The following is a 21923-nucleotide window of genomic DNA, read 5'->3' as shown; positions in this document are numbered from 1 at the left end:
AAGAAGTACCCTGGTGAGTTTCTTCATTAAGAATGTTAGGGCCTGAACAGACAGGCCAAAATAAAGCTGCTTCAGGTTACATTGGATGTATGCTGTTTAAATGACACACACATCTTAAGAGGCCAGAAGTTGCACCAAAGCTGCGCTCCAGTCCTTAGGACTGCAGTGTCAGGGATATAGCCAGGGGGGGGGGGGTTCTTGGGGTCCGGACCCCCCTTCCATTAGAAAAATGAATGGTGTGTGCTGCTGCGCCACCGCACCCAAGCCCCATTATAATGGTGGCACTTAGTCTGGACCCCCCCCCCCCTTCTTAAAATCCTAGCTACGTCCCTGGCAGCGTGGTTTTGGCATGGCTTCTGGCTTCTTAGGACATATGCATAATTTAAACAACATACTGCCAAAGTAACCTGGAACAGCTTTATTTTGGACCATTCTCAATGAAGAATACAAACAGGTTGTTTCTGCTTATTGTCTCTCTGCCTGAAACCCTTGATTAAAATACTCTGCTGATACGTATCTCTTATGGTAAACAATCCAACTAAACAAAGATAAGGAACCCTCTCTGAACTTGAGGGAGGGCATTTTATCCTCTGAAACCCCTCTTCCCAAGTCTTGGTTACATAAACTTGCTCAGCAGTGGTTTAAATGCTTAACGAAGATGTTTAATTTTAAATTAAACCAGGCTTTGAAATTGTACTCCAATTATGTGTGGCAATACAGAGATCAAAAATCCACCCATGGCACAATTCCTAGAGGTTGCTGCCGTATGCTTTTACTACGGTCACACTTCAGCTACCATCAGACATTTTATATGTCCCCTTTGCCAGGACAAATTAAGAAAGAGGAATACAGACTGAGAATGAAGAATATGCACAGGTCTAAACCATTGTCCAAATAATCTAGGCCAGCCTTGCCAACCAGTTACAATTTAATATAATAAAAAGATTGTCTTCGAAGACAGTCAGTTGTGTTTGTTTGATATTTGTACCTACTCTCTCTCTCTCTCGCTCTCTATTTCCTGGGATACTATTTGAGGGTTGCCAGGTTTTTTGAAGGAACGTATTTCCCTTCACGAGCCCCTGAACACTAAGATCATCTGGAAAGGCCCTTCTCTCTGTCTCATCACCCTTTCAGGCTGATTTGGTGGAAACAAGAGAGAAGGCCTTCTTGGTGGCTGCTCCCAGGCTCTGGAACTTTCTCCCCAGAGAGACTAGGATGGTCCCATCCCTGCTCTCCTTTCAGCCGCTGGTAAAAACATTCTTGTGCCAACAGGGCTTTTCAAACTGATGCGGGCTGGGCTTTTAAATCTTGTGTAATTCAGATTTTAAGATTTTAATTTTTAATTTGTAATGTTTTAACTTGTTAAAATTGTGGTTTTTTTAAACGTTGCATCTACACTATAATGTTTTGGTATTGTTTTTAACTTTGTTGTTAGCCACCTTGAGTCCCTATATCAGGAGAAAGGTGGAATATAACTAAAATATATTAAAATAGAAATAAATAAATAATCATACTATTTTCTTAACCCATTAACATATTATCACAATAGCAGAAGCCCCCATATGTGGAGGTTAACAAGAAAAAGGCAGAGATGCGAGAACCATTAAGCATTTTTTGCCACTACTTGCATTCTAGATTTTAACAGAACATTAAAAGCTAACTTCAGAAGTAAGCTGCCTTGAGTTATTAAAGCACATAAAGCTCTACCTCATTGTATGTCTTTGAACTTTACCGAGCCCCACAAGCGATTGTGACCCTTTTGCCCTTTTGACAGGTAATAAAGTTTACAGCAATTCCACACCAAGCCATGCACCAAGGAGTAGCCATAGTAGCAGAAGGAGCTAAGAAGTCAAACTCAGACTTGATCATGTTTATGTAATATTAATATTCTTCAACAAGGAACAATATCAGGCTTATGGCTGAGACTGATGGCCTACAATTCTAAGCTTCCACTTTTGAAGTCATGCTTGTCCTCCAGTGCAGTTGCATTGTCTAACGTAACAAAGCAAGATCTTATTTTAACTGTCAATGATACCCACTATTAATTCTTGTTTATGTACCACAGAACAGACACCTTGGGGCATGGCTTGTGGAAGTTTTTTGCTCACACGATAGGACTACAGTTACTACTGAGGACTTGCCTGCTCGATTCGACTGGTCTATCATGGGCTGAACTATTCTTCTTCTAGCATTAATAAACCTGAAACAAGAAAGAACAGTGAGCTATTATTTTAAAAGAATACAATTTGCCTTGACTGACAACTTCTGATATGCTACAGTGTCTCTTCAGAGGTTGGTCTGCCTGTAGATTCAAGTGCTGCGCAATCTGTAACCTCTGATGACCTTTGAAAATACAAGCTTTGGGGTTGCGAGTTGATTTATGTCATACAGATTTCACCACAATTGGACCTTTCCATTTCACCTTTTCATAAGGGAATCTACCAAGTTTTAAAGAAACAAAGCCAGTATCATTCCCTTCCATTCAGATGAGACAAAAGAAAAATTGCTGGGGAAGAGTTGCCAACCCAGATAGGGATGGATTCGCTTTACCTCCCACACCCAACGCAATTAGTGACATTTCCCTAGTAATTTGTTTTCTTTACAGTTGGGTTTTTTTTTTAATCAAAACTTTCCCTGCCTCTTGAAAACATAATTCTGTTTTAATGTCTACTATTAAGATAATGAACTGTGATGGCAGCTCACCATCAAATGAGAACATGTCTGGAGTTTTATCACACTGCTCCTGGACGTCAGAGCAATGCATTCCTTGCAGATTCGGTGGCACTTTCCCCATTTCAGCTCTTTATGCAAAGTCTGGGGTCAAGGTGAGGTCATAGATGTACGGTAATGGAACTTATATAATGCCGTTTTCTCTTGCTAGGGCTGAACATTTGCAACAAACATTTTGTTAAATTGTAATTGCTCTGCTACTGCAATAAGGGGGGCCTGCCATGTCCAGGTGCAGATGAATAGGAGGCAATTAAAAATGTTCACTAGAATGTATATTCTGGAAATTTTAACTAAACTTGGTTAGTTTTTGAATTATCACGGCAAAGGTAATAACTGATTAATAATATGCAAAATAACGCTAGTTAATAAGGGCTAGATATAACTTCACAGTGTGAATGATAAATCATAAACCAAAGGGCAATGAACAGCACATTCATTTTGCTCACTTCATCAAATGCTGTTGCTCTTCAACCTTCAGCAAAAATGTCAAGGCAATTGAGGAACAGTTCCAATGTTATAAGTGCATTTGTTCTATGATTTAAATCTGGAAACCTCTTGCACTGCAACCACCAACAATGTCAACATGGGCATAGTGATTTTTTTGTGTTGGCAATCCCATGTCTAATTAAAAGTTTAAATCTTTTATCTCTACTATGCTGGCTGAGATGAAATAATATTCCTTCACAGTACTTCCAACCCACAAGCCAGCCATTGTCTTCTATCAATGGATTTTAAAAGTGAGGTCCATAATTCAAGTCTCCTCTTCTCAATAGTGCTGAATTGATATAGTGGGCCCTAAGTATCTGCTGGGGTTTGGTTCCAGGACTTTGCATGGATACCAAAATCTGTGGATGCTTAAATGCCATTTAATACAATGGCATAGTAAAATAGTGTCCCTTATACACAATGGCAAATTCAAGGTTGACTTTTGGAATATATATATATATATATATATATATATATATATATATTCAAGCATGGATGGTTGAATCCATGAATAAAGACTCTGTGGATAAGGAGGTCCCTCTGTACCTTCAAGCACAATCCCCTCCACACATCCCTGAAGACTGTGGTTCTGAAATATTAACAATACTATGAAATCAAATACAATTTTAATTATATCATTTTTTGCAGAGATGTGTACTTGTGTGTGAGCATGAGAACACATGCACACGCAACAGAATTTATCAAGCAAGCAGCTTTACCAGTATTTGTAAATGTGGTGATTATTACATGTATCCCATCTTAATTACTATTGAACATTACAATGTTGGGCACAAAATGTGCTGGGAAGAGCCTTGTTCAAACCAAGTGAATGTTATGAACCTGAAATCTTTGAAGAGATCAACAATGTATGCTCCTGGCCCTTTAGTAATCTTAAAAGGAAACATAACAATCATGTTTTATTTCTTTGGCCTCATATCACATAATAAAAAAATAAACCTGGTCCAGTGAACATATAGAAACATTGCACACATCTAAGTTTCAGAGATCTGTGTTGTAAACGTTTTGGATGAAGAAGCTCCATCAACTCTATATTTGTTTTTATATTTACCCCAACACAATTCTTTAAAAGTATGCACTATAATGTTAAAATCATTTTGTAATTATGTTGCACTAAGCATGACTATCAGAGTTGTGAGCAAAAGGTTATAGCAATTCTCCTCTCTCATTATGTAAAAAAACCAACGTGAAATAGGCAATTAAAAAATTCTACCTTTCTCTCCATTAGTTATCCTATGCCATGACAAATTAGAAAATGCATTCAGAAAACAGCTTTCACAAAGCTCTCAAAGGAAAACTAAAAAGATACAAGCTTTCTTTTTCTTTTCTTTTTCTTTTTACTAGAAGTCCATAGTGTTCTTTCATTTTTGTGTGCTACATTTATCCTTGTGAGGCTTTCCCCTCATTTAGTTACAACAATCCAGGAAAAATTGCTATGTGGTAGCCAGCTGTACAAAGAGACTATCACATACAGGAACTAGTAAGTATGTGTATCCAATTCTGCAGTGTTTGGAGAAGCACCATTTTGGTGTGTTTAGAGAAGCTTCATTTTCAGAGGTGACTTTTACAGAACCATGAACTTTTGTTTAGACACTCTGTTTTTCTCGCAAGTGATTAGTACTTTCAGAAACCTATGAAGACACCTGTTAAAAGGATGGAAAGGAGAGGAAATATACAGTATCAACCAACCCAGGTAAAAGGTTCACTTTAACCTCTTATGCTAACATTGAGATTCCAATCAGTTCACTGCACCAACCCTGAAACTACATCCAAAGTATTCTGCTGTGTTTCTAATTCCATTGCCAGGGCAAATGTCTTAATAGAATTACTGACAATTTTCTGGTATCATTTTTAACCTTCCAGTACAAGGCCATTTCAACAACTAACATTAATAGGTGACTGGCTTAAGCAGAGATACCACTGCAATGCCATCTTGGTTCAGTCACATGGGACTATTGATGTATATGTATAAAAACTAAAGCCAGGTTCCTGTTGCACTTCTCAAGCCTGCAAAGTCTGCTTACAGATTAATGAGCAATGGCCATGAGGATGACTGATAGCAGCAATGGCAAATAGTTTGGGCAGGGGTGACAAATGTCATACTCTAGAAGCAGCAGATAATAGTTGCTGCAAAGTGACACACAATAGTAGTAATAGATGAACCCCCATAGTTATACTAAGACTGGGTAGCTGACACTGGCATCCAAATGCTTTGTACTTTCCCCAACCAGAACATCTGCAAGCCTACTTCTTCTCTATTATGTAGAGATAGGGCTCCCCACAGTTGGCAGGTGGGGGATTTGAACTTAGGGCCTGTTGTAGCTGCCTCCATCTTTGCCAAATTGGGGCCATGGCAACCACATGCCACAGCCTCAATCTGGCCTTTCCACAGCACAAAAAGGAGCCACAAAAAGCAGCTCCTTTTTGCACCCTGCAAAGGGTGCTGCAGCTTTATGACACTCCTTTGACACTGCATCATCTAGATGCAGTGCCAGAGGAGCACCATGACAGCACGCACTGTGTGGTGTGGCGTATGGTGTCACTCCAGCCTGGGGGCGGAGTCAGAGCATGAGTCATGTAGATGCCGTGCTCCAACTCCACCTCTAGGCCTGCCAAAGATGCCAGTCTGCATAGCCTCTTAGTCAGGTAAATATAGGTAGAAGGCTGCCTGGGCACTTCTTACAGTTTGTGAGGGCACATTAAGGGTGGCTTGACCAAAAGATGCTCCCAACTGGGTGCCAACTTTGCACAGCATGCATTTAGATTAACTTCAGTGGAAGAATTTAAACTTAATCCTTTCTTTATGGATTCCACACATAGTACACTGAGAAATTTTCACCAATTTCATCAATTTGTGCAGTATATTGTTGGAGCCATAAATCCATGTGAGACTAGCATTCATCCTCCATGTATATGAAGATGATATAATGATGATTGATGATGATGATAAAATTTCTTAAGACATTTGCAGAAATAATCCGGTTTGAAACCACTTGGCATGGCTCAGTGCTATGGAATTCTAGGAACTGTTGTTCTGTGAGACATTTAGCCTTCTCTGTCAGAGAGCTCTCTTGCAACAACACACTACAATTCCCAGAATTCCATAGCACTGAGCCATGGCAGTTAAAATGGTGTCAAACCAGATTATTTCTGCAGTGCAGATGCAGCCATAGTCATTTAAGACTGGCCGACACTTATGCACTGTCATTGAAGAAAATCATATAAATCCAGAATGTTTCATGAAGAAAAATGAAAACATATAAAACAGACAGTTCCCTGCCTCATTGTAATGTTTTTTCTTCTTCTGTTGATTAAAACCAACAACAACAGGACATTCCCTTGAAAATAATTTCAGGTTTGTAGTTTGAAGCGATGACCATTGAATTTCAACCAATTGTTGTGCACACAAACACTTTGCAGTTTATCTTTGCACTTTAAGCATTCTCATGTGTAGTTTGTATTTAGCAGCTTTCCTGGAAAACAGTCCATGTGTTTGGGTGCCTTAGGGGTGATTTCAGAGGAAAGAACATTTTCCTTCTGGGCAAAGTAATAAAATGCCATTCTTGCTCCTCCTCCTAGAAGTCAACTTGAGGTCAGCTCCCAATCCTTGTATCTGTTTAAATAAACTGGTCCAGCTGTTTGTTTCTGAAATACCCTTTAACCTTCTGTTCCATCCTCCCTGCCTTTGTAACAGAATACTTTACTTTGCATCATAGTAAATTCCAGGCTTCTGTGCATTAAAGAAGAGACAGAATGAAAGGTTTTCTTCTTCTTCCTTTACAACTTAAAATATCCCATTACATTAAACAAGTGTTTTTGCTTTGAAGAAAACCCAGTCAAAAATCAATATATTTACAATACTTTACAGCTTTTAACAAGAAAAACAATTTCATTTAAAAAAAAAAACAGAGCAACCTTTTTATGGCAAAACATCTCAAATGAAAATTTGCTCCGAAGCTGAAGTCCTCCACACTATCCACCTCCCAGTTATGATGGACTATAATTCCCCTAATCTTACATTTAAAGTACATAAGGTTAGAGAACTTGCTATACATGCCTACTGGATTCAATTCAACATACTTCTGAGTAGACATCCAGTAGATTGAACACACTGAAGATCTTGCAAAACTGTGTATGAAAGGTAAAAGTAACAGGGAGTTCAACAAAAATTTCCTGCTCTGTCTCAAACTTTTAAATTTAATTCTTTAAATTTTAAATCTTTCAGTCTTTGCATTTCATGTCATCCTAAGTAACTCAAATTCACTGAGCCTCAGCACCACTTTCCAATTTTTATTTAAGGGTCCTCAACCTGGAAGCAACTCTTTGTCTGCTGTCTCAAAGCACAAAAGTTTCTGTCACCATTCATTCCAGTATCTTCAAATCCTCATACAGTTCAAACCATTCTACCTTTACAAATAATAGTAATAAAAAAAATATGAATTTTCATATGCAGAAAGCACTCCGGTGTAGGAACCCCGTGAAAACAGAGTAGAGGACTATGGTATGTTACAATCACAAACACACATCTGTTGAGGTACATTTATCTCTACACATATGCTTTGTCTGCTGACAAAGCTGCCGTAAAGCCTTCAAATGCAGTAATTAGGATCAGTTGTTAAGCAGCAAGTTAGATGGATCATAACACTGGTAAACATTATCAAATTTTGTGGCGTTCTGACAATCAAAGCCGGTTGCTTCTAGGGCCTGTGTGTTGGGAAGCAAAACTATCAGGAATGTAAAAAAGAAGAATTTTTGTGACAATTTCTGGCCTTAAAGAAAGCAAAATCCATTATAAAAACAGAACTCACTCCCCCTGTTCAGAACTGATCAGGATACATCTTGTTACAGTTTTTCTTCCCCGTTTCTCCCCTCCCCCTCTAGTGCTCCCAAGTCTCACTCCCTCTTTCCAACCCGAGTCCCTCCATTGTGAGAGCACTACGCGTCTCTGGTCACATGGATAAGATTCAGATCAAGACGCAGTGATGCAGCAACCTGCCTTTGAACTTTGACCTTCAGCTCCACTGTGATGTACAAGTTTTGTTTCCTCTAAATGAGAGGCAGCAGAACTAGGGATGACAATGGAGAACCCCACCATTCTCTCGGCCTGAAAATGGTTGAAAATGTTGCCAGCCAGAAAGCGAATATTTTCATGGGGTCACAAAGCCACTCTAAAAGACCACAATTTAGTAGTCTCGTAGTGCAGCCAGGGTGACAGTTTTTACACAGATCTGCCCTTTTCCCATCTTGCTGTATTCTTCCCCTCTCTCTCCGCTTTCTCATTCTGTAGCCATTTGCATTGCTGGCTGCAGTGAAAAATCACCCCTCTTGTCTCTTTTGGAACACAGTCATTCACACTTCAGTCATCTGAATAAAACAAAGCCCTCCCTTGCTATCAGTGTCTGCTAAAGGCATCTTTGCTTTAGAATATTTGATCTACCACTCCTAAAGTATACACTGGCTCAAATAAGAATTCATACAAAATAATATACCTAGCTTTCAAACTGATATTTAAAACTTCAATTCCCATTCTTTTCTAATATGCATCTTCACAACGCCCTGCATGCTAGACCTCAAGTCTCATGACGTTTCTTGGAAATTTCACACCAAAAGCTGAAGTGAGGATGATGGCCAGGGGCTTGCGTATTAACAAGGGTACTCCAAGTAAGTGGCAAAATGGATTTGTTGCTGTCACTTGGAAACCTTTTAGAAATGTATATGTAGCTATTTCAGATGTTTGCAGAAACACAGAAAAGTATATGAAGTAGAAACTGCCAACTAATAAAACATATACCATTACACTGCATCTTTTTTTAAAAAAATGGATAACAATCTGTCATTGTAATCATGTTTACAGCTTCTTATTCTAGTCAAACATCAGCGTCAATAACGTTTGAAAGTGAAACTTTCTTATTCCATTTTGTGCGTATATGTATGTGCCTTCAAATTGCCTGTTGACTTAAAGTTACCCTGTGGATTTCAGAGGGTTTTCTCAGGCAAAGAATATTCAGAGGTGTTATCCAGTTCCTTCCACTGAAATATAGCCTTTAGCACCTGGTATTTATTGCTGGTCCCCCATCCAAGACTAACCAGAGCCAACTGTGTTTAGCTTCCAAGATCAGGCAGGATCTGATGCCTTTAGGGCATTTGGAATATTAAATATATAGCAACACTAACTTTTTCTTCATTACCAAGTTCTTTTTTTTTTAACTTTAAAAAAACCTTTTTCTTTATTATCAAGTTTTGCAATAATAACACAACAAGAGTCGTGTTAATAACACAACAGGCGGTTATTACCAAGCTCTGCAATAACAACACAACAGCAAAATAATTATAATGTGAACAATTAAAAATAATCCCCACATTTTTACACCTTCGGAATTCAAAATAAAGTTACCTTTATAAATTATGACTTTTTATTTTTCAGAGCTACTGAAAGAACGTTTACTTTTTAACTCATCACAGTTTTGTTATGTAAAAAAATAATTACTGTATTCTCTAATGTAATCACATTGTTCACTTTGCTAAAATGAAACCCAAATATTAAAAGAAAAATCAGCTGTTGAAATTACTGTGATCTGTAACTCACATTAATCAATAATCTGTTCTCCCACTTCCTCTCTTATTTGCAAAATCAACCCCTTACACCTAAATCTAACAAAAGCAACTGAAGAAATGGGATTTACCTAAATGTTAATTTATGTATTCAGCACTGATTCAGTGGGCCTACTCTTGCAGGGAACAGCAGTTGGATTTAAACTGTAATCTTCTCAAAAGAAAGTTAATGTAAAGTTCAACCTTATGGTGTCATGCTTAGCCAATTTTACTACTCCATAGAAATGAAGACACTTCAGGTCTGGAAATGCAGTACATCATTTAACAATAGGAGGCAGGGTGGGAGGAAATGCCATTCCCTCCTTACTACCCATTTCAGAAACATAATATTGGAATTTACTCAAATCACAGCAAGTCCATCAATCAAAGTTATCAGTGGAACTCCATTCCCTTCCACCCCGCCCTACTCTGTTCTCTAGCATTAGTAGAATATTTGTCAACTTACTGCACACAGACAGTTGGTAAAGATTATATAAGAACAGTAAGAGTAAATGATAAAGTTTTATGCAAAACTTGTGATGGAAAGCCACTCATTAATGTAAGGGGCTAATGCACTGCTTTGCAATTTAGTTTTTAAATATAGCTCCTGACTTTAAATGTTACTATGTGACCCGACAAAATGTATTCATGTCGTGCATTCAGAAAAAGTTTCCTTAAAGCTGGAGAACACTGTTTATATTCTCTCACACGCACAGCTTGATAATGTACCAAGCATATCAAGTGCAGAGATAGAAGGGATGAAGCTAGATCAGGTATGTACACCCAGTATGTATGCCTGGAGAATCCTGGCTTTAGGAGTCAGGCATGTAAGAGACATCTTTTGTCACTGTCCTCCTTGATCTTCTTTTGAACACTTCAGAAAACTTTTTTATCCCATAATTCGCTTTCCCCTCTAAATTCACCAAAATGCATAGCTCTGCCACTCTAGAGAATTGCGGAAGAGGGTCAAGGACAACATTATTTGCACCAAGATGTGGGCAAAGTACTCATAAAACTACACTTGTCAGTAGAATGCATTGTTAGTTGCTGCTTTCACTACACACACACAAACCATACAGAGTGCACAATGATTCAAATTCTTCTTGCACTAATGCTATCCCCACACATGGAACCTAACAATAAAAGCAATAATGACAATATAGTGACAACCTTAAATCCTTTCCCTATGAAGCTGAACAATAGACAGTTGCTGTAGTTCCAAATGCAGCAGTGAAAGAAGCATAATTATTTTTTATAAGAAAAAAATATATTTCTTAACACCTTGATCCAGTGCAGCAAATACAGAGGAAAAAATGCCTTAAGTTAAATCAAGATGTGCTATCAAAGAATTGCTCATCTTTTTCTGCTTCCAGACTGTCAACATAACCTCTTATGTACTGTTGTAAATGCTACGTTAACAGAGTTTAAAAGATGAAATTACTGTAAAAACATACACAACAAAATACACCTACAGGCTAAAAAGCTGATCACACAAGCAATAATAATAAGGGTTAAAAGATGAACTGATTCTACACAACAAAATACACCTAGAGGCTAATACTAATAAGCACAGGTAACAATGAACTTTGGTTCCTGGTGCTATGTTAATTTGATGTCTGATCAGATATTTGTCTCAACAGCAGTGGGCTAAAAGTATGTAGGAAGAGACAGGAATATACACACAAGTCCATGCAGGCTCCTCTAAATCTTTCACACATTACATCACAAATGTCTGCAAAGGGTATCTAGGCCTCTTCCAAAAGACATTCTTTGAAATGCTTTCTAGAATTGTGTGAAGAACATGGAGACTTAGGGGCAAGGCTTATATGTGCCCCCTGAAAATTTTTATTCTAAACATGGTGGCCTATTCTGTAATACTGAAAACTGGTTGGCAGTTGTTGTTAGCCATAGTTTTCCATAGTCTTAATGATTATTCTTACTTGTTGGCTATGATATGAGGTAACAGGAAAATCATAGATAAATATGCAGACCATGTCCCTGGAAACCAGTGCCAACAATATCATTTTAGCTGTAGTGTGCATCTCTTAGCTATCTGAGGATAGCTGCTACCTTCATTTTATTAATTAATTTATAATTTTCTTAGTTCATAATAGAGTTCCAATACTTTGCACAGATCCAGCAACTGTTCTATTGAATTTCTATAAGTTAATTCAAGTACTATAAAGAGCTTTCATATTACTTTCCGTGAGCAGTTGCAGAACAAGTAACATCCTTTGACAACATTCAGTATTTCATTCTATGAACATTCCAGGGTTGATTTGGAACATTTTATATTACAGAGTTGATTTTGCAAGTGTGTGCTTCTGTGTCTATGTGTCCAAGCAGACATGCAAATGTTTTGTTAAAAACAATAACAGTAAGAATAATAAGCACTAATATACGTTTCAGAGGACTTCACATTTATTCTTCAGATATAATGCTTATAACAACCCGACAAGGTGTATCAATATTATTAAATCCATATTGGACAGGCAGAATTGAGGTTGAGCGTGAAGGGAATGACCTGAAGTCAATGGTAAATTTGTGGTAGGTATAAACTTTGAATCTTGGATTACCTTGATTTGTATCTCAGTCTCTTATGCATTAAGCAATATCATCTCTATATGGTTTGTGCAGCTGCAGGTCCTATTAGATTTGTGTGTGTGTGTTATTCAGCCAAAGGCAAAACCAAAACTAAATATTGCATGGGCTACCTTTATTAAACAGCTCCAAGGGCCCTTAGATTATAAAAATTAACACCTCAGTTCTCAGGGATCTTATATAAATATAAATGGTTAAAAACACCACTCTGCCTTATGCCTTAATAGGCTTCCAACAAGCCTTCCTTTCCTGCTGCTTCAATGTGAAAAGAATCCCTGGATTGCAAAGGCATTTAGCTGGATAAAAGATGAGTGGGATACTGAAGGACAGGGACAATGGACCTGGGCTGAAAAGCACAGATAGCAACGGGTGTACCAATGAGATTATAGTGGCAGAGAAAGCCCTTCATAACTTCAAGTACATCTGCAATTTGTCACCCAAGAGAACCTTTCTAGCAGCGAATAGCCTAGAATTCAGTCTGCCTCTGCCCTTAGGATGAGCTATATCCTCGGATCACAAGACTGCAGCCTATTTTGTGGATAAAACGAATGGTACTGTGTCTCAGTTCAACATGGTGAATGGTAATTTGTATAGTCAGTCTTACATTATTGAGTGCTCAGTCTTTCATGTTAAACTGGATATGTTTCTACTATAATTATTTGTTTGCTTATTGAATTTATATTCCACCTTTCTCCCTCCATGGGATCCAATAATTTTACAATAATTTACAATAGTTTATAATAATTTACAATAGAAATGTTACATTGCAAAAGTTTTAAAAAATTAAGGAGTATTATTAAAAGCAGAAAGTTAAATTTAAAACATAATCAAAGACATACAAGTCAGCACATACAGCAAACCACTTTCGACATAGTTCTGTCATATGATTTAAAATTAATCAAATCCCCCCCCCCCCCAAATAAATAGGTCTTCATTTGCATATGGGAAAAGAGGAGGGATGGGGCTAAACTCCTGTAGTAGGGAGTTCCATAGACAGGGAGCAGTCATTAAGAAGGATCTCTCCTGTGTCCACACCAAACATGCCTGCGATAGTGGTGGAACCAAGAGAAAGCCCTTCCCTGAAGGTCCTAAACCTCAGGCTGGCTCATATATGGAGATATAGTATTTTAGATATTTTGGACCAAAGGCATGTATGATCATAAGCAGCACTTGGAATTCTGCCTGGAAATGGACCAGTAGTGAGGGAAGCATTTTCTGCAGCATTTAATTTTGCACACTGATGTGTGTTTGGAGGGCTGCAAGTGACAGTATTCTTCCCCACCATTCCTGAATAATAATAATAATAATAATAATAATAATAATAATAATACAACCCAACCAGAAGAAACTGGGAAGCTGGGAGACAGCAGACATATCCTAATGGCCAGGGTATAAGACACTCTGAAACATCTTGGACCTTTAGCTCTTTCCTGGAAAACCAAGTGCATTTAGCTCTTTTAGTACTCCATGTCTAAACTTTTCTTTGACATGGTGCTGAACTGGTAATTTCTTCATTCTTCAACATTTTCCAGCTCTTTGCTTTTGACCTGAATGCAATATTTAATTAAGAAGCACAGCCTTGGTATAGAGATGAGGTATGGGTAATTAAATCCAAAATTTAAAACAGGCTGCTAAAATTATGCAAAGAATCCCAATCAGAATGAATTGGAGATTAGAGACCATTATGTTGGAGGCTTTGAAACATGGTGATCTGTGAATGTCCTGCTTGAGCCAATCTATAAGTATTACTGAGGTCATCACCTACAGTACCATATGTTACCATAATAATGAACAGATTAGAGAGTTCACCATTCCTTCAAAACCTGTATGCAGGCTTGTTCAAAGGGACCCATAGCAAAAATGATGGTAAAATGGATATTGCAGAAGAAGACAACTGGAAATGGAAGTACTGTGTAAAGAAGAACAACTGTACTTAAGAAGTAGTATTTTTCTTTTCTTTTTTTGAAACTTTACTAAGAGTTAAAGGGAGTCTTAACACAGTAGAAGTAGAAATCTATTATTTAAATTGTCTTTATCTTAGACAGCTCTTTGATACACACAGGTGTTTATTACACAATTTGGAAACAAACAAACAAAAATACTAACTCCCAGAGTTCTCCAGCCACCCCAGCTAGGAAAGCTAGAGAGCTCTGAGAACTGTAGTGGAAAGAGGCAAAGCCATACTCTCAATACTCTCAGATGAAAACTGAGATAATTGTAGTCAAGCAATATCAGAATGTGGTTATGATAATATAGTGGGCCCCTAGAATTTTCTGGGATTTAGTTCCACACACACACCCTGTGGGTACCAAATTCCTTGGATGTTCAATTCCCATTAAATACAATGGATAGTAAAATGGTGTTCCTTACATAAAATGGCAAAATCAAGGTTTGTTTTTTGGAATTTATATACTTTTTGGAGGAATATTTTCAAGCTGTGGATCCTTAAATCAGTGGATAAAGAATCCATGATTAGAGAGGGCCAACTGTAAAAGGAATTTATGAGGAAGGAGCTAAGAGAAGTGGCAGCAGTTTGCTTTTTGCCTGAGCCAGCTGGGAAGGACCCTCTTTTTCTCTTCCACTGCTGCTGAATTAATTGAGTTATGCTTTTCACTCTAAACTCAGTTTGCATCAATTAGAGTAAGCAAAAGGCAAAGGTGGATAGCAGAAAGAGGAAGAAGAATCTAGAACATTTTAAAAGCAGCTGAAAAAAATCAGAACTATTCATGCCAAACTTGGACAATTAGATGATATGCAATGTTTTCAAGTTGGTTTCATATAGTGCTAAGTTATATGGAGTCCAAAAGGGGAAGTCTCGACTCTTATACTGTTGCAAACAGATTTAGGGGTTGTCCACATGGGCTGAAAGGCCTTGCTTCCCCGGCTGGCCTCACGTCATCTAAATCAGATGACACAGGCCAAAACCCCTGGAGCAGGAGCAGAAGCAGAGCAGGCCCAATCCTGCCCATCCAAGCATGGATCTGGAGGATCTGGCCTGACCCTTCAGGATAATTAACACCTGGTTTTGTGCAGAGTTTCTAAGTATCTCTGCAGCAAAACTGTGCTGTTCAAACAGCCTGTGCTCCTTACCTTGCCAGCCCTCAATCCTACTGAGAAGCCTCCAGTTGCTGCTTTGTTCTGACATGGAAACAAAACTGCCTGGCCACATGAGTGCAGCCAGATGCCTTGTTTCTGCATCAGACGTGGGGACTGGGGGGCTTCTCAGTCGAATTGACAGCCAGCAAGGTAAGGAGTAGCGCTCTGGTCCTGGGCCCAGAGTCGGTGCAAGGATGGGTGTGTGAATAGCTGCCATCACTGTGCTGACACAGGGAAAGCACAGGCTTGGTCTGTGCTTTCCTGGCCCATCTGCTCAAGCCCTTAAGAGCTTTACTGTATCACAAAAGAAAGCCAAGACACAGTGAGAGAGAAGTGGCTTTCTCCGTGGCTTTCTGCAAGGGAAGGAGTAATAAAAGCATGACTTTTGCCAAATGGATTTTTTCCAGCATGGCAAAAAGACATGTTTTTATGACAGTCTCCCTCGGCAGGAGAATGGAAATGCTTTGATGGCATGTGTAGAGGTAAGGAAGTAAGGGAAATCCCACTTCTCTCTCTCTCTCTCTCTCTCTTACTGACTCTGCATTTTTTCTCATGCAATAAGGGTCTCTTATACATAGGACTTTTTCAGATGGGCAAAAAGGATGGGAAAGTCTCATGAGTGAAAAGACACTGGAAAACCCATCTTTATTCATGGGATAATGGCAGGATTATCATGATGTCACACAACGTCATCTGAAAATCTTTGCCAAATCGTGCAACATTGATGGGAGCATCACGCTATGCTCCTGTCCTTTTTGTCTGTCTGAAGAAGTCCATGTTTGGAAAGACAAACATTCACTACCACTCAGTGGTCTGAAGATCTTGCAGCTCTGTCCTGCCTACTTGTGGATGTGTCACACATTTCTATCAAGATAATTTTCAGATAGCCTGTGCAATTAATCTATTGACTTAAGGTTCTTTTATCCTTCTTAATGTTAGCATGAATTGGTTTTATTTTTATTTATTTCCTATTTCTTTTTTGGTTTTGTGTGTATTTGCAAAATAATCTTGTTGTTGTTGTGTGCCTTCAAGTTGTTTCTGACATACAGTGACTCTAAGGCAAACTGGGATTTTCTGGGTTTGAGAGTGTGTGACTTGCGCAAGGTCTACCAATGGGTTTCCATGGCCAATGGGGAATCAAATCCTGGTCTCCAGGGTCTTAGTCTGATACTCAAACCACTACAGCTCATGATCTCTTGTATACTAATATCTTGCATGTTAACAATAAACAATTACATGCACAATGTAAAAGGCAGAATCCCTTGCTAAATATAAACATGCACAAGCTGGGGCCAAATTTCTATGCACTAAAATTTCATTATTTGTTTTGTACCTTCTGCTACAATTTCGGATATTTAACGTTCATATTGATTTGGCCAACACCATCTATTTGGTGTTATGTGGCCCTAATTTTAATGGTGAGTATTAACATGTTCAAGTTTAGAAAATCCTTTCCTACTGTCTTTTATTACTGTCCATGGTACGAAATCTTGGCATCAGAGTTGGGAAGATCAGAGAAAGTACTAATTTATCAATTATGGAACTTCCTGCCAGCCTCCACTAACAGAAGCCTTTTCACTGCAACAAAGTTTGTCAGGGTCTAAAGAAATATTTTGGGATGCACTGCTCTCTACAAAACCTTGTATGAGTTTTCAGTGTTTTTCAGAATTACAACTATGTGGTTACTGTAAATTATTCCATGGACATATTATTCCCTTGATATATCACAATCCAGTGCATTGTCTGTTGCCCCCTTCTATTTTATTCTTGTGTTGTTTGTGAAACCCTCCTGTTGTGTTTGTATAGTAAAATGTTGTCCCATATATCAAATGGTTAATGCATGGTTTGAATTTTAGAATTTGTGTACAGTATTCTTAAAGTATTTTCAAGCTGTGGATGGTTGAATTTGTGGATACAGAATCCGTGGATATGGAGGGCTGACTGTTTTCATAATGTGTTCAAGGAGCATTTGGGGGTAAATGGCAGGGTATAAATGCTTACAGTACATAAAATAAATAATAATAATAATAATAATTTGTTTTATTTATATACCGCTATTCCAGAGATCATAGCGGTGAACAGCAAGTAAGCTAATTAGCAAATAAGCTAAAGAATTGTTTGTTCTTTATTTTATTCAGCCACTTGTGCAACAAGACCCCAGATTGTGATTTTGAACTTTGGCACACCCACCCACAAAACACTGATCTTCCACATTTCACATTTTGTTTTATATATACAGTAATATATATATGAGATACATATATATTATATAATTACTGTAAAACAAAATGTGAAATATAGGAGATCAAGGATCATGTTGTTAGGAGTGCCTATATTTCAGGCAAAAACATATTTCATCTTACTGTTATATATTATCTGTTCATCAGGAAAAGTAATGTTACTTTCAATTTTATATTTAAACAAATAACAGGTTTTGGGTATACAATATGTAAACAGTATAGGTCTTGGTTGAGCAAAATGTACACTGTCAAGTGCTCTTCCTTCCAACATGCCTCTGGCCCCATTTCATTCCTACGAAGAGAAAATTGTTTTATCCAGCAAGGAGGCAACATTTGCCCCATTTTTAATATTTCAAGCTGACTTTTTAACCACTCAAAATGCAGTTCCTTTTATGTAGGCTCAGCCTGAAGCAAGTTTATGATGTAAGTGAGAGAGAGGCTCTCTGGGGGAAGAGTCCTCGGTTTGTTGGCATTTCAGTTCTCAATGGCTAATCACTACATGCTGCTCTCAATAACTATTGGCTCAAAATAGGTAGAGATCAGGTCTCTGGAAGCAAGAAAATGCCAAATGAGGCAAATAATTTGAAAATATTCATAGGAGAGATTTTGTAAGAATAACCCAAAACCTTGGCTTTTGAGTGTAATTCTTCACCACCAGCCCCCCTGCGATATAATTCCTGTTTATGTTTGTCTTATCTGTTTTGTTTTGTTTTTTAAACAAAGGCAATTTTCATTATAGAAACAAAATGCTGAATGGAAAAATAGCTTGGGGTTCAGGTCACCATAAGATGGTAATGGCTTAAAGGCACAAAGCAACATTTAAAGTTTTCCTTCTCTTACAAATAATATGTATGCACTCTCCTTCTTTATACACTTGGATCAAAGAATGATCCCTATTAGTCTAATAATTTCTATAATGTTGATGTACATTAATTTAAAGAAAGATCTTTCTTTTTATATACTGTATGTAAGTGTATATCAACAATTATATATAAGTGCATATCAACAGTTGTTTGCAGGCTGAAATTAGTTATCTTCTCATTGCTAATATAAAACATACTGCTCAATGGCTACTCTAAATTTTCATATCCATGCATTAATTACAATTTTATAATGAAATTTTAAGTATAGAGCAACTGATTCAAATTCCTTATCAAGTATGAAAATAACAGACTTAAGAAATTCAGAAGAGAGTGATAACTGTGTTCCATCTTAGACAGGTATTCCTGTCTGGAAAGAAATTGGCCTCACATTTAGTGTTTGTGAATAAAGTCACATGTTTATGCCCAGCTTATAGAGCTTTCATGCTGATTATTTAAAAGTTTGTTCAACAATGCTTCTGTGTTGTCTGGGATACCCATAATGCTCTCTCTTATGTTCCTCCATTGACTGCCTTGTACTGAACAACAACAAAAAAAGACTGGTACTGTACAAACAAAATACATCTTATACAAGGGGTGGACAAAGTGCAGCCCTTGGAATCCCTACATGTGGCCCTTGAAGCTCCCAAGAAGTCTCCAACCCTCCTAATTTTCCCCCCAGTCTGATTATTTTGGCCCCAAACCAACTAAATGTTACCGAAATCACCTGAAAATGTAACAGTTTTCCTGTCTTAGCCCTCCAGAATCTCCCAAATCTCTCTCCCCCCAAAAAACCTCAAAGGAAAAAGTCAGCCAAAAAGGTGTCTGGAATTATGTCTCAGTACTTTGGACATGCTGAAACAAACTATGTGACCTGCTGAGCAGATGCAGGGAGCAAATATACTCCCTGTGCAAGTTGCCCAACACTGTTTTATAGTCCCATAATGTGTCAAGCACCTTGACACTAAGATCAAGTAAGCACATTTATGGAACGTAAGGCTCCGTTGCCCTCACTTTATCCCTGGACGTGCAACAGCAGCTGGGGTGGTGGTGGCTCCCAGGTCAATCTGCATCCCTCCTCTGTTCTGACTGGCTGTGGGGGTGCACTTAGGGGTGTTCCAGCCATTCCTTTGCACGCCCTGGGAAGTCTCCACCTCTGCTGTAAATCTACTCCTTCGCTGATACTGTATGTGGGGGCATCTGAAACATGTCTGGTTTCACTTTAGCAATCCAGTAGCCAGGGGGATCAAGCTGCACTCATGAACTCCCTGCCTCCTGTTTCACAGCTGTAGCAAGGAGCGTGATGCAAGGATCAATGGAAACCCCACTGTGAAATGCTCCCTGAAGTGCATATGCAGTTATAATCCAGGATCACTCCAGTGTATGTCACTCAAGCAGAAAGCCAGTGTTGTGTATTGGTTTGAATGTTGGACTAGGACTCTGGTAAATCAGGGTTCAAAGAGCCTCATCACGCAAGAAAACAAAGAAGAAAGGGAAGCCGGAGAGTAGTGGCTTGCTCTGTGCCTTATCACATGGAACTGTGGTGCTTCAGTTCTGTTACTGTGGGAGATGGTTGTAAAAGTGTGACTTTTGTTGAATGGATTTTTCCAGCTAGAAAAAATGTACTTTTCAAACCATCTCCTGTAGCTATAATGTCATGTGGTAAGGAGAGAAAAAAACCTAAGAGAGGAATGCCATAAGTCAGAGTTGATTTGAAGGCACATAACAACAACATGTCATTTTTAGGATTCCTCTCATAACTATACTAATATTTTCTTAGTCCTACTGCCTTGTAACCAAAATATATACACAATGTAATCATTTTAAATTCACCTTTCTTGAGCAGGATGCACAAACATGTCAGTGTTTATGCATCTTATTCTAGAACAGTGCTACTTAATGTGATGGTCCTGAAGCCAGTCCCATTTTGTAACTCATTGGTTGCCAGTCCACAACTCATTTCCAGTAAACTATGCAAATAGTACAGTTATATGGCACAAATGTGGACCCAGTCCCTGGAATGCTTTGGAGCGGGGAATGGTTGGTCTTCCACATGAAATTGCTCGAGAAGCGCTGTTCTAGATCATCACTATCTAAAGCTCCCCCTGAGAGCCAGGCTGGCCATGTCATCCTAAAAAAACAGACACTTCTCTGTTCAAAGGCTTGTTAGAAGCCTGACCCCTGACAAGCCATTACTTGAAGGTGTTCACTGTCCAGCATAAGCCTGATTTAAAGATGATGAGTCATAGGAAAGGAAAGAGAAAAGTGCAAAATATATCTATTCAAGCACGGTTTCCAATTACTTGTCTATAAATCTAAATAGATTAGTGTATGTTCACAAATGTGTATTCTTTCCAGGGAAGAATCACTATGGGTGGAGAGTGTACACATAAGCAGCCTTCATAGTTTCTTTTGCCTTTCAGAAGAAGTCACTCTCCTGCAAACAGCTTGTTGAGCTTTCTACCATAATTTAATTTAATGTAATTATTTAGTAACATCCGACAACTATTTAAATAACACACAAGCTGAATATAGTACTTTTGCCTAACTTTAATTATTGTGGGCAGGGATGATAACTCTGTACTTTTAACCTACAAACTACTAATTGTTTCCAGTTAGGAGAAAAATAGACCACAGATGTAAAATGAGTACAGTATCACAATTGGACACTGAAGATGAAAGACATTACAATCAGCTAAGATGTATTGAAAATACAAATGTTAAAATCAGTTTGTAACGGTTACATTATGTGCATTTAGAAGACCAAAGTTAACATGTATATGGGAATGGGCATAATTCATCCAAAATTAAAAACCTATAAATTTTACTGATCTCAAAGATGCACGATGAATTAAATAACATGTTAGAAGTACTTTACTTGGCAGAGGTGTGTGTGTGCCCAACATTTTTAAAATAATGTAATTATTTATTCTGAATAAGCCTTTCTGTTTGACTTGTGGGCTCCTTCCATATATTAAAGATTATTCCCTTGCAAGGCATTTGATTCATTGATTTGAGTGTTTTCAGATTTCGTCTAGCTGAACAAACATGATGCAGCATTATACAGTACTGAACTGGTTTTTTTATATATCATCATGCACTGTTTTCTCCATTTGCCTGTTGGCTTTTATTTATTTCCCCCCCCCCCCTGTACTTTCCCCATATTTTACTATATTGGGAAAACAGCCCACAGCTAAATGTTTAAACAACATCTGTAAGGGCACTATTAAATCATGCTTGAGCATGAGAAAAAAGCAGACCAGCCCTTTAAACATGATGATCCCTGATTGATTTTTGATTG

The 21923-nt window shown here is 38.2% G+C and overlaps 1 protein-coding gene across 2 annotated transcripts in view; it reads right to left on the bottom strand.

Annotated features, from left to right (window-relative positions):
- The window catches only part of MEIS1 (Meis homeobox 1), a 181345-nt gene that overhangs the window by 5930 nt on the left and 153492 nt on the right, over positions 1-21923 (bottom strand). The window contains exon 10 of one of the 2 annotated variants that reach the window (XM_089519208.1): positions 2142-2200. The exons of the other annotated variant lie outside the window; for it this stretch is intronic. Within the exon in view, the coding sequence (XP_089375334.1) occupies positions 2142-2200 (59 nt within the window). The remainder of the gene's footprint in view (positions 1-2141; positions 2201-21923) is intronic. 2 annotated transcript variants of the gene reach the window in all.

The sequence above is a fragment of the Sceloporus occidentalis genome, unplaced genomic scaffold, assembly GCF_023333645.1.
Source record: "Sceloporus occidentalis isolate IW3139 unplaced genomic scaffold, rSceOcc1.0.p SCAF_4, whole genome shotgun sequence".
Lineage (NCBI taxonomy): Eukaryota > Metazoa > Chordata > Lepidosauria > Squamata > Phrynosomatidae > Sceloporus > Sceloporus occidentalis.
This window is presented reverse-complemented; position numbering and strand designations above follow the sequence as displayed.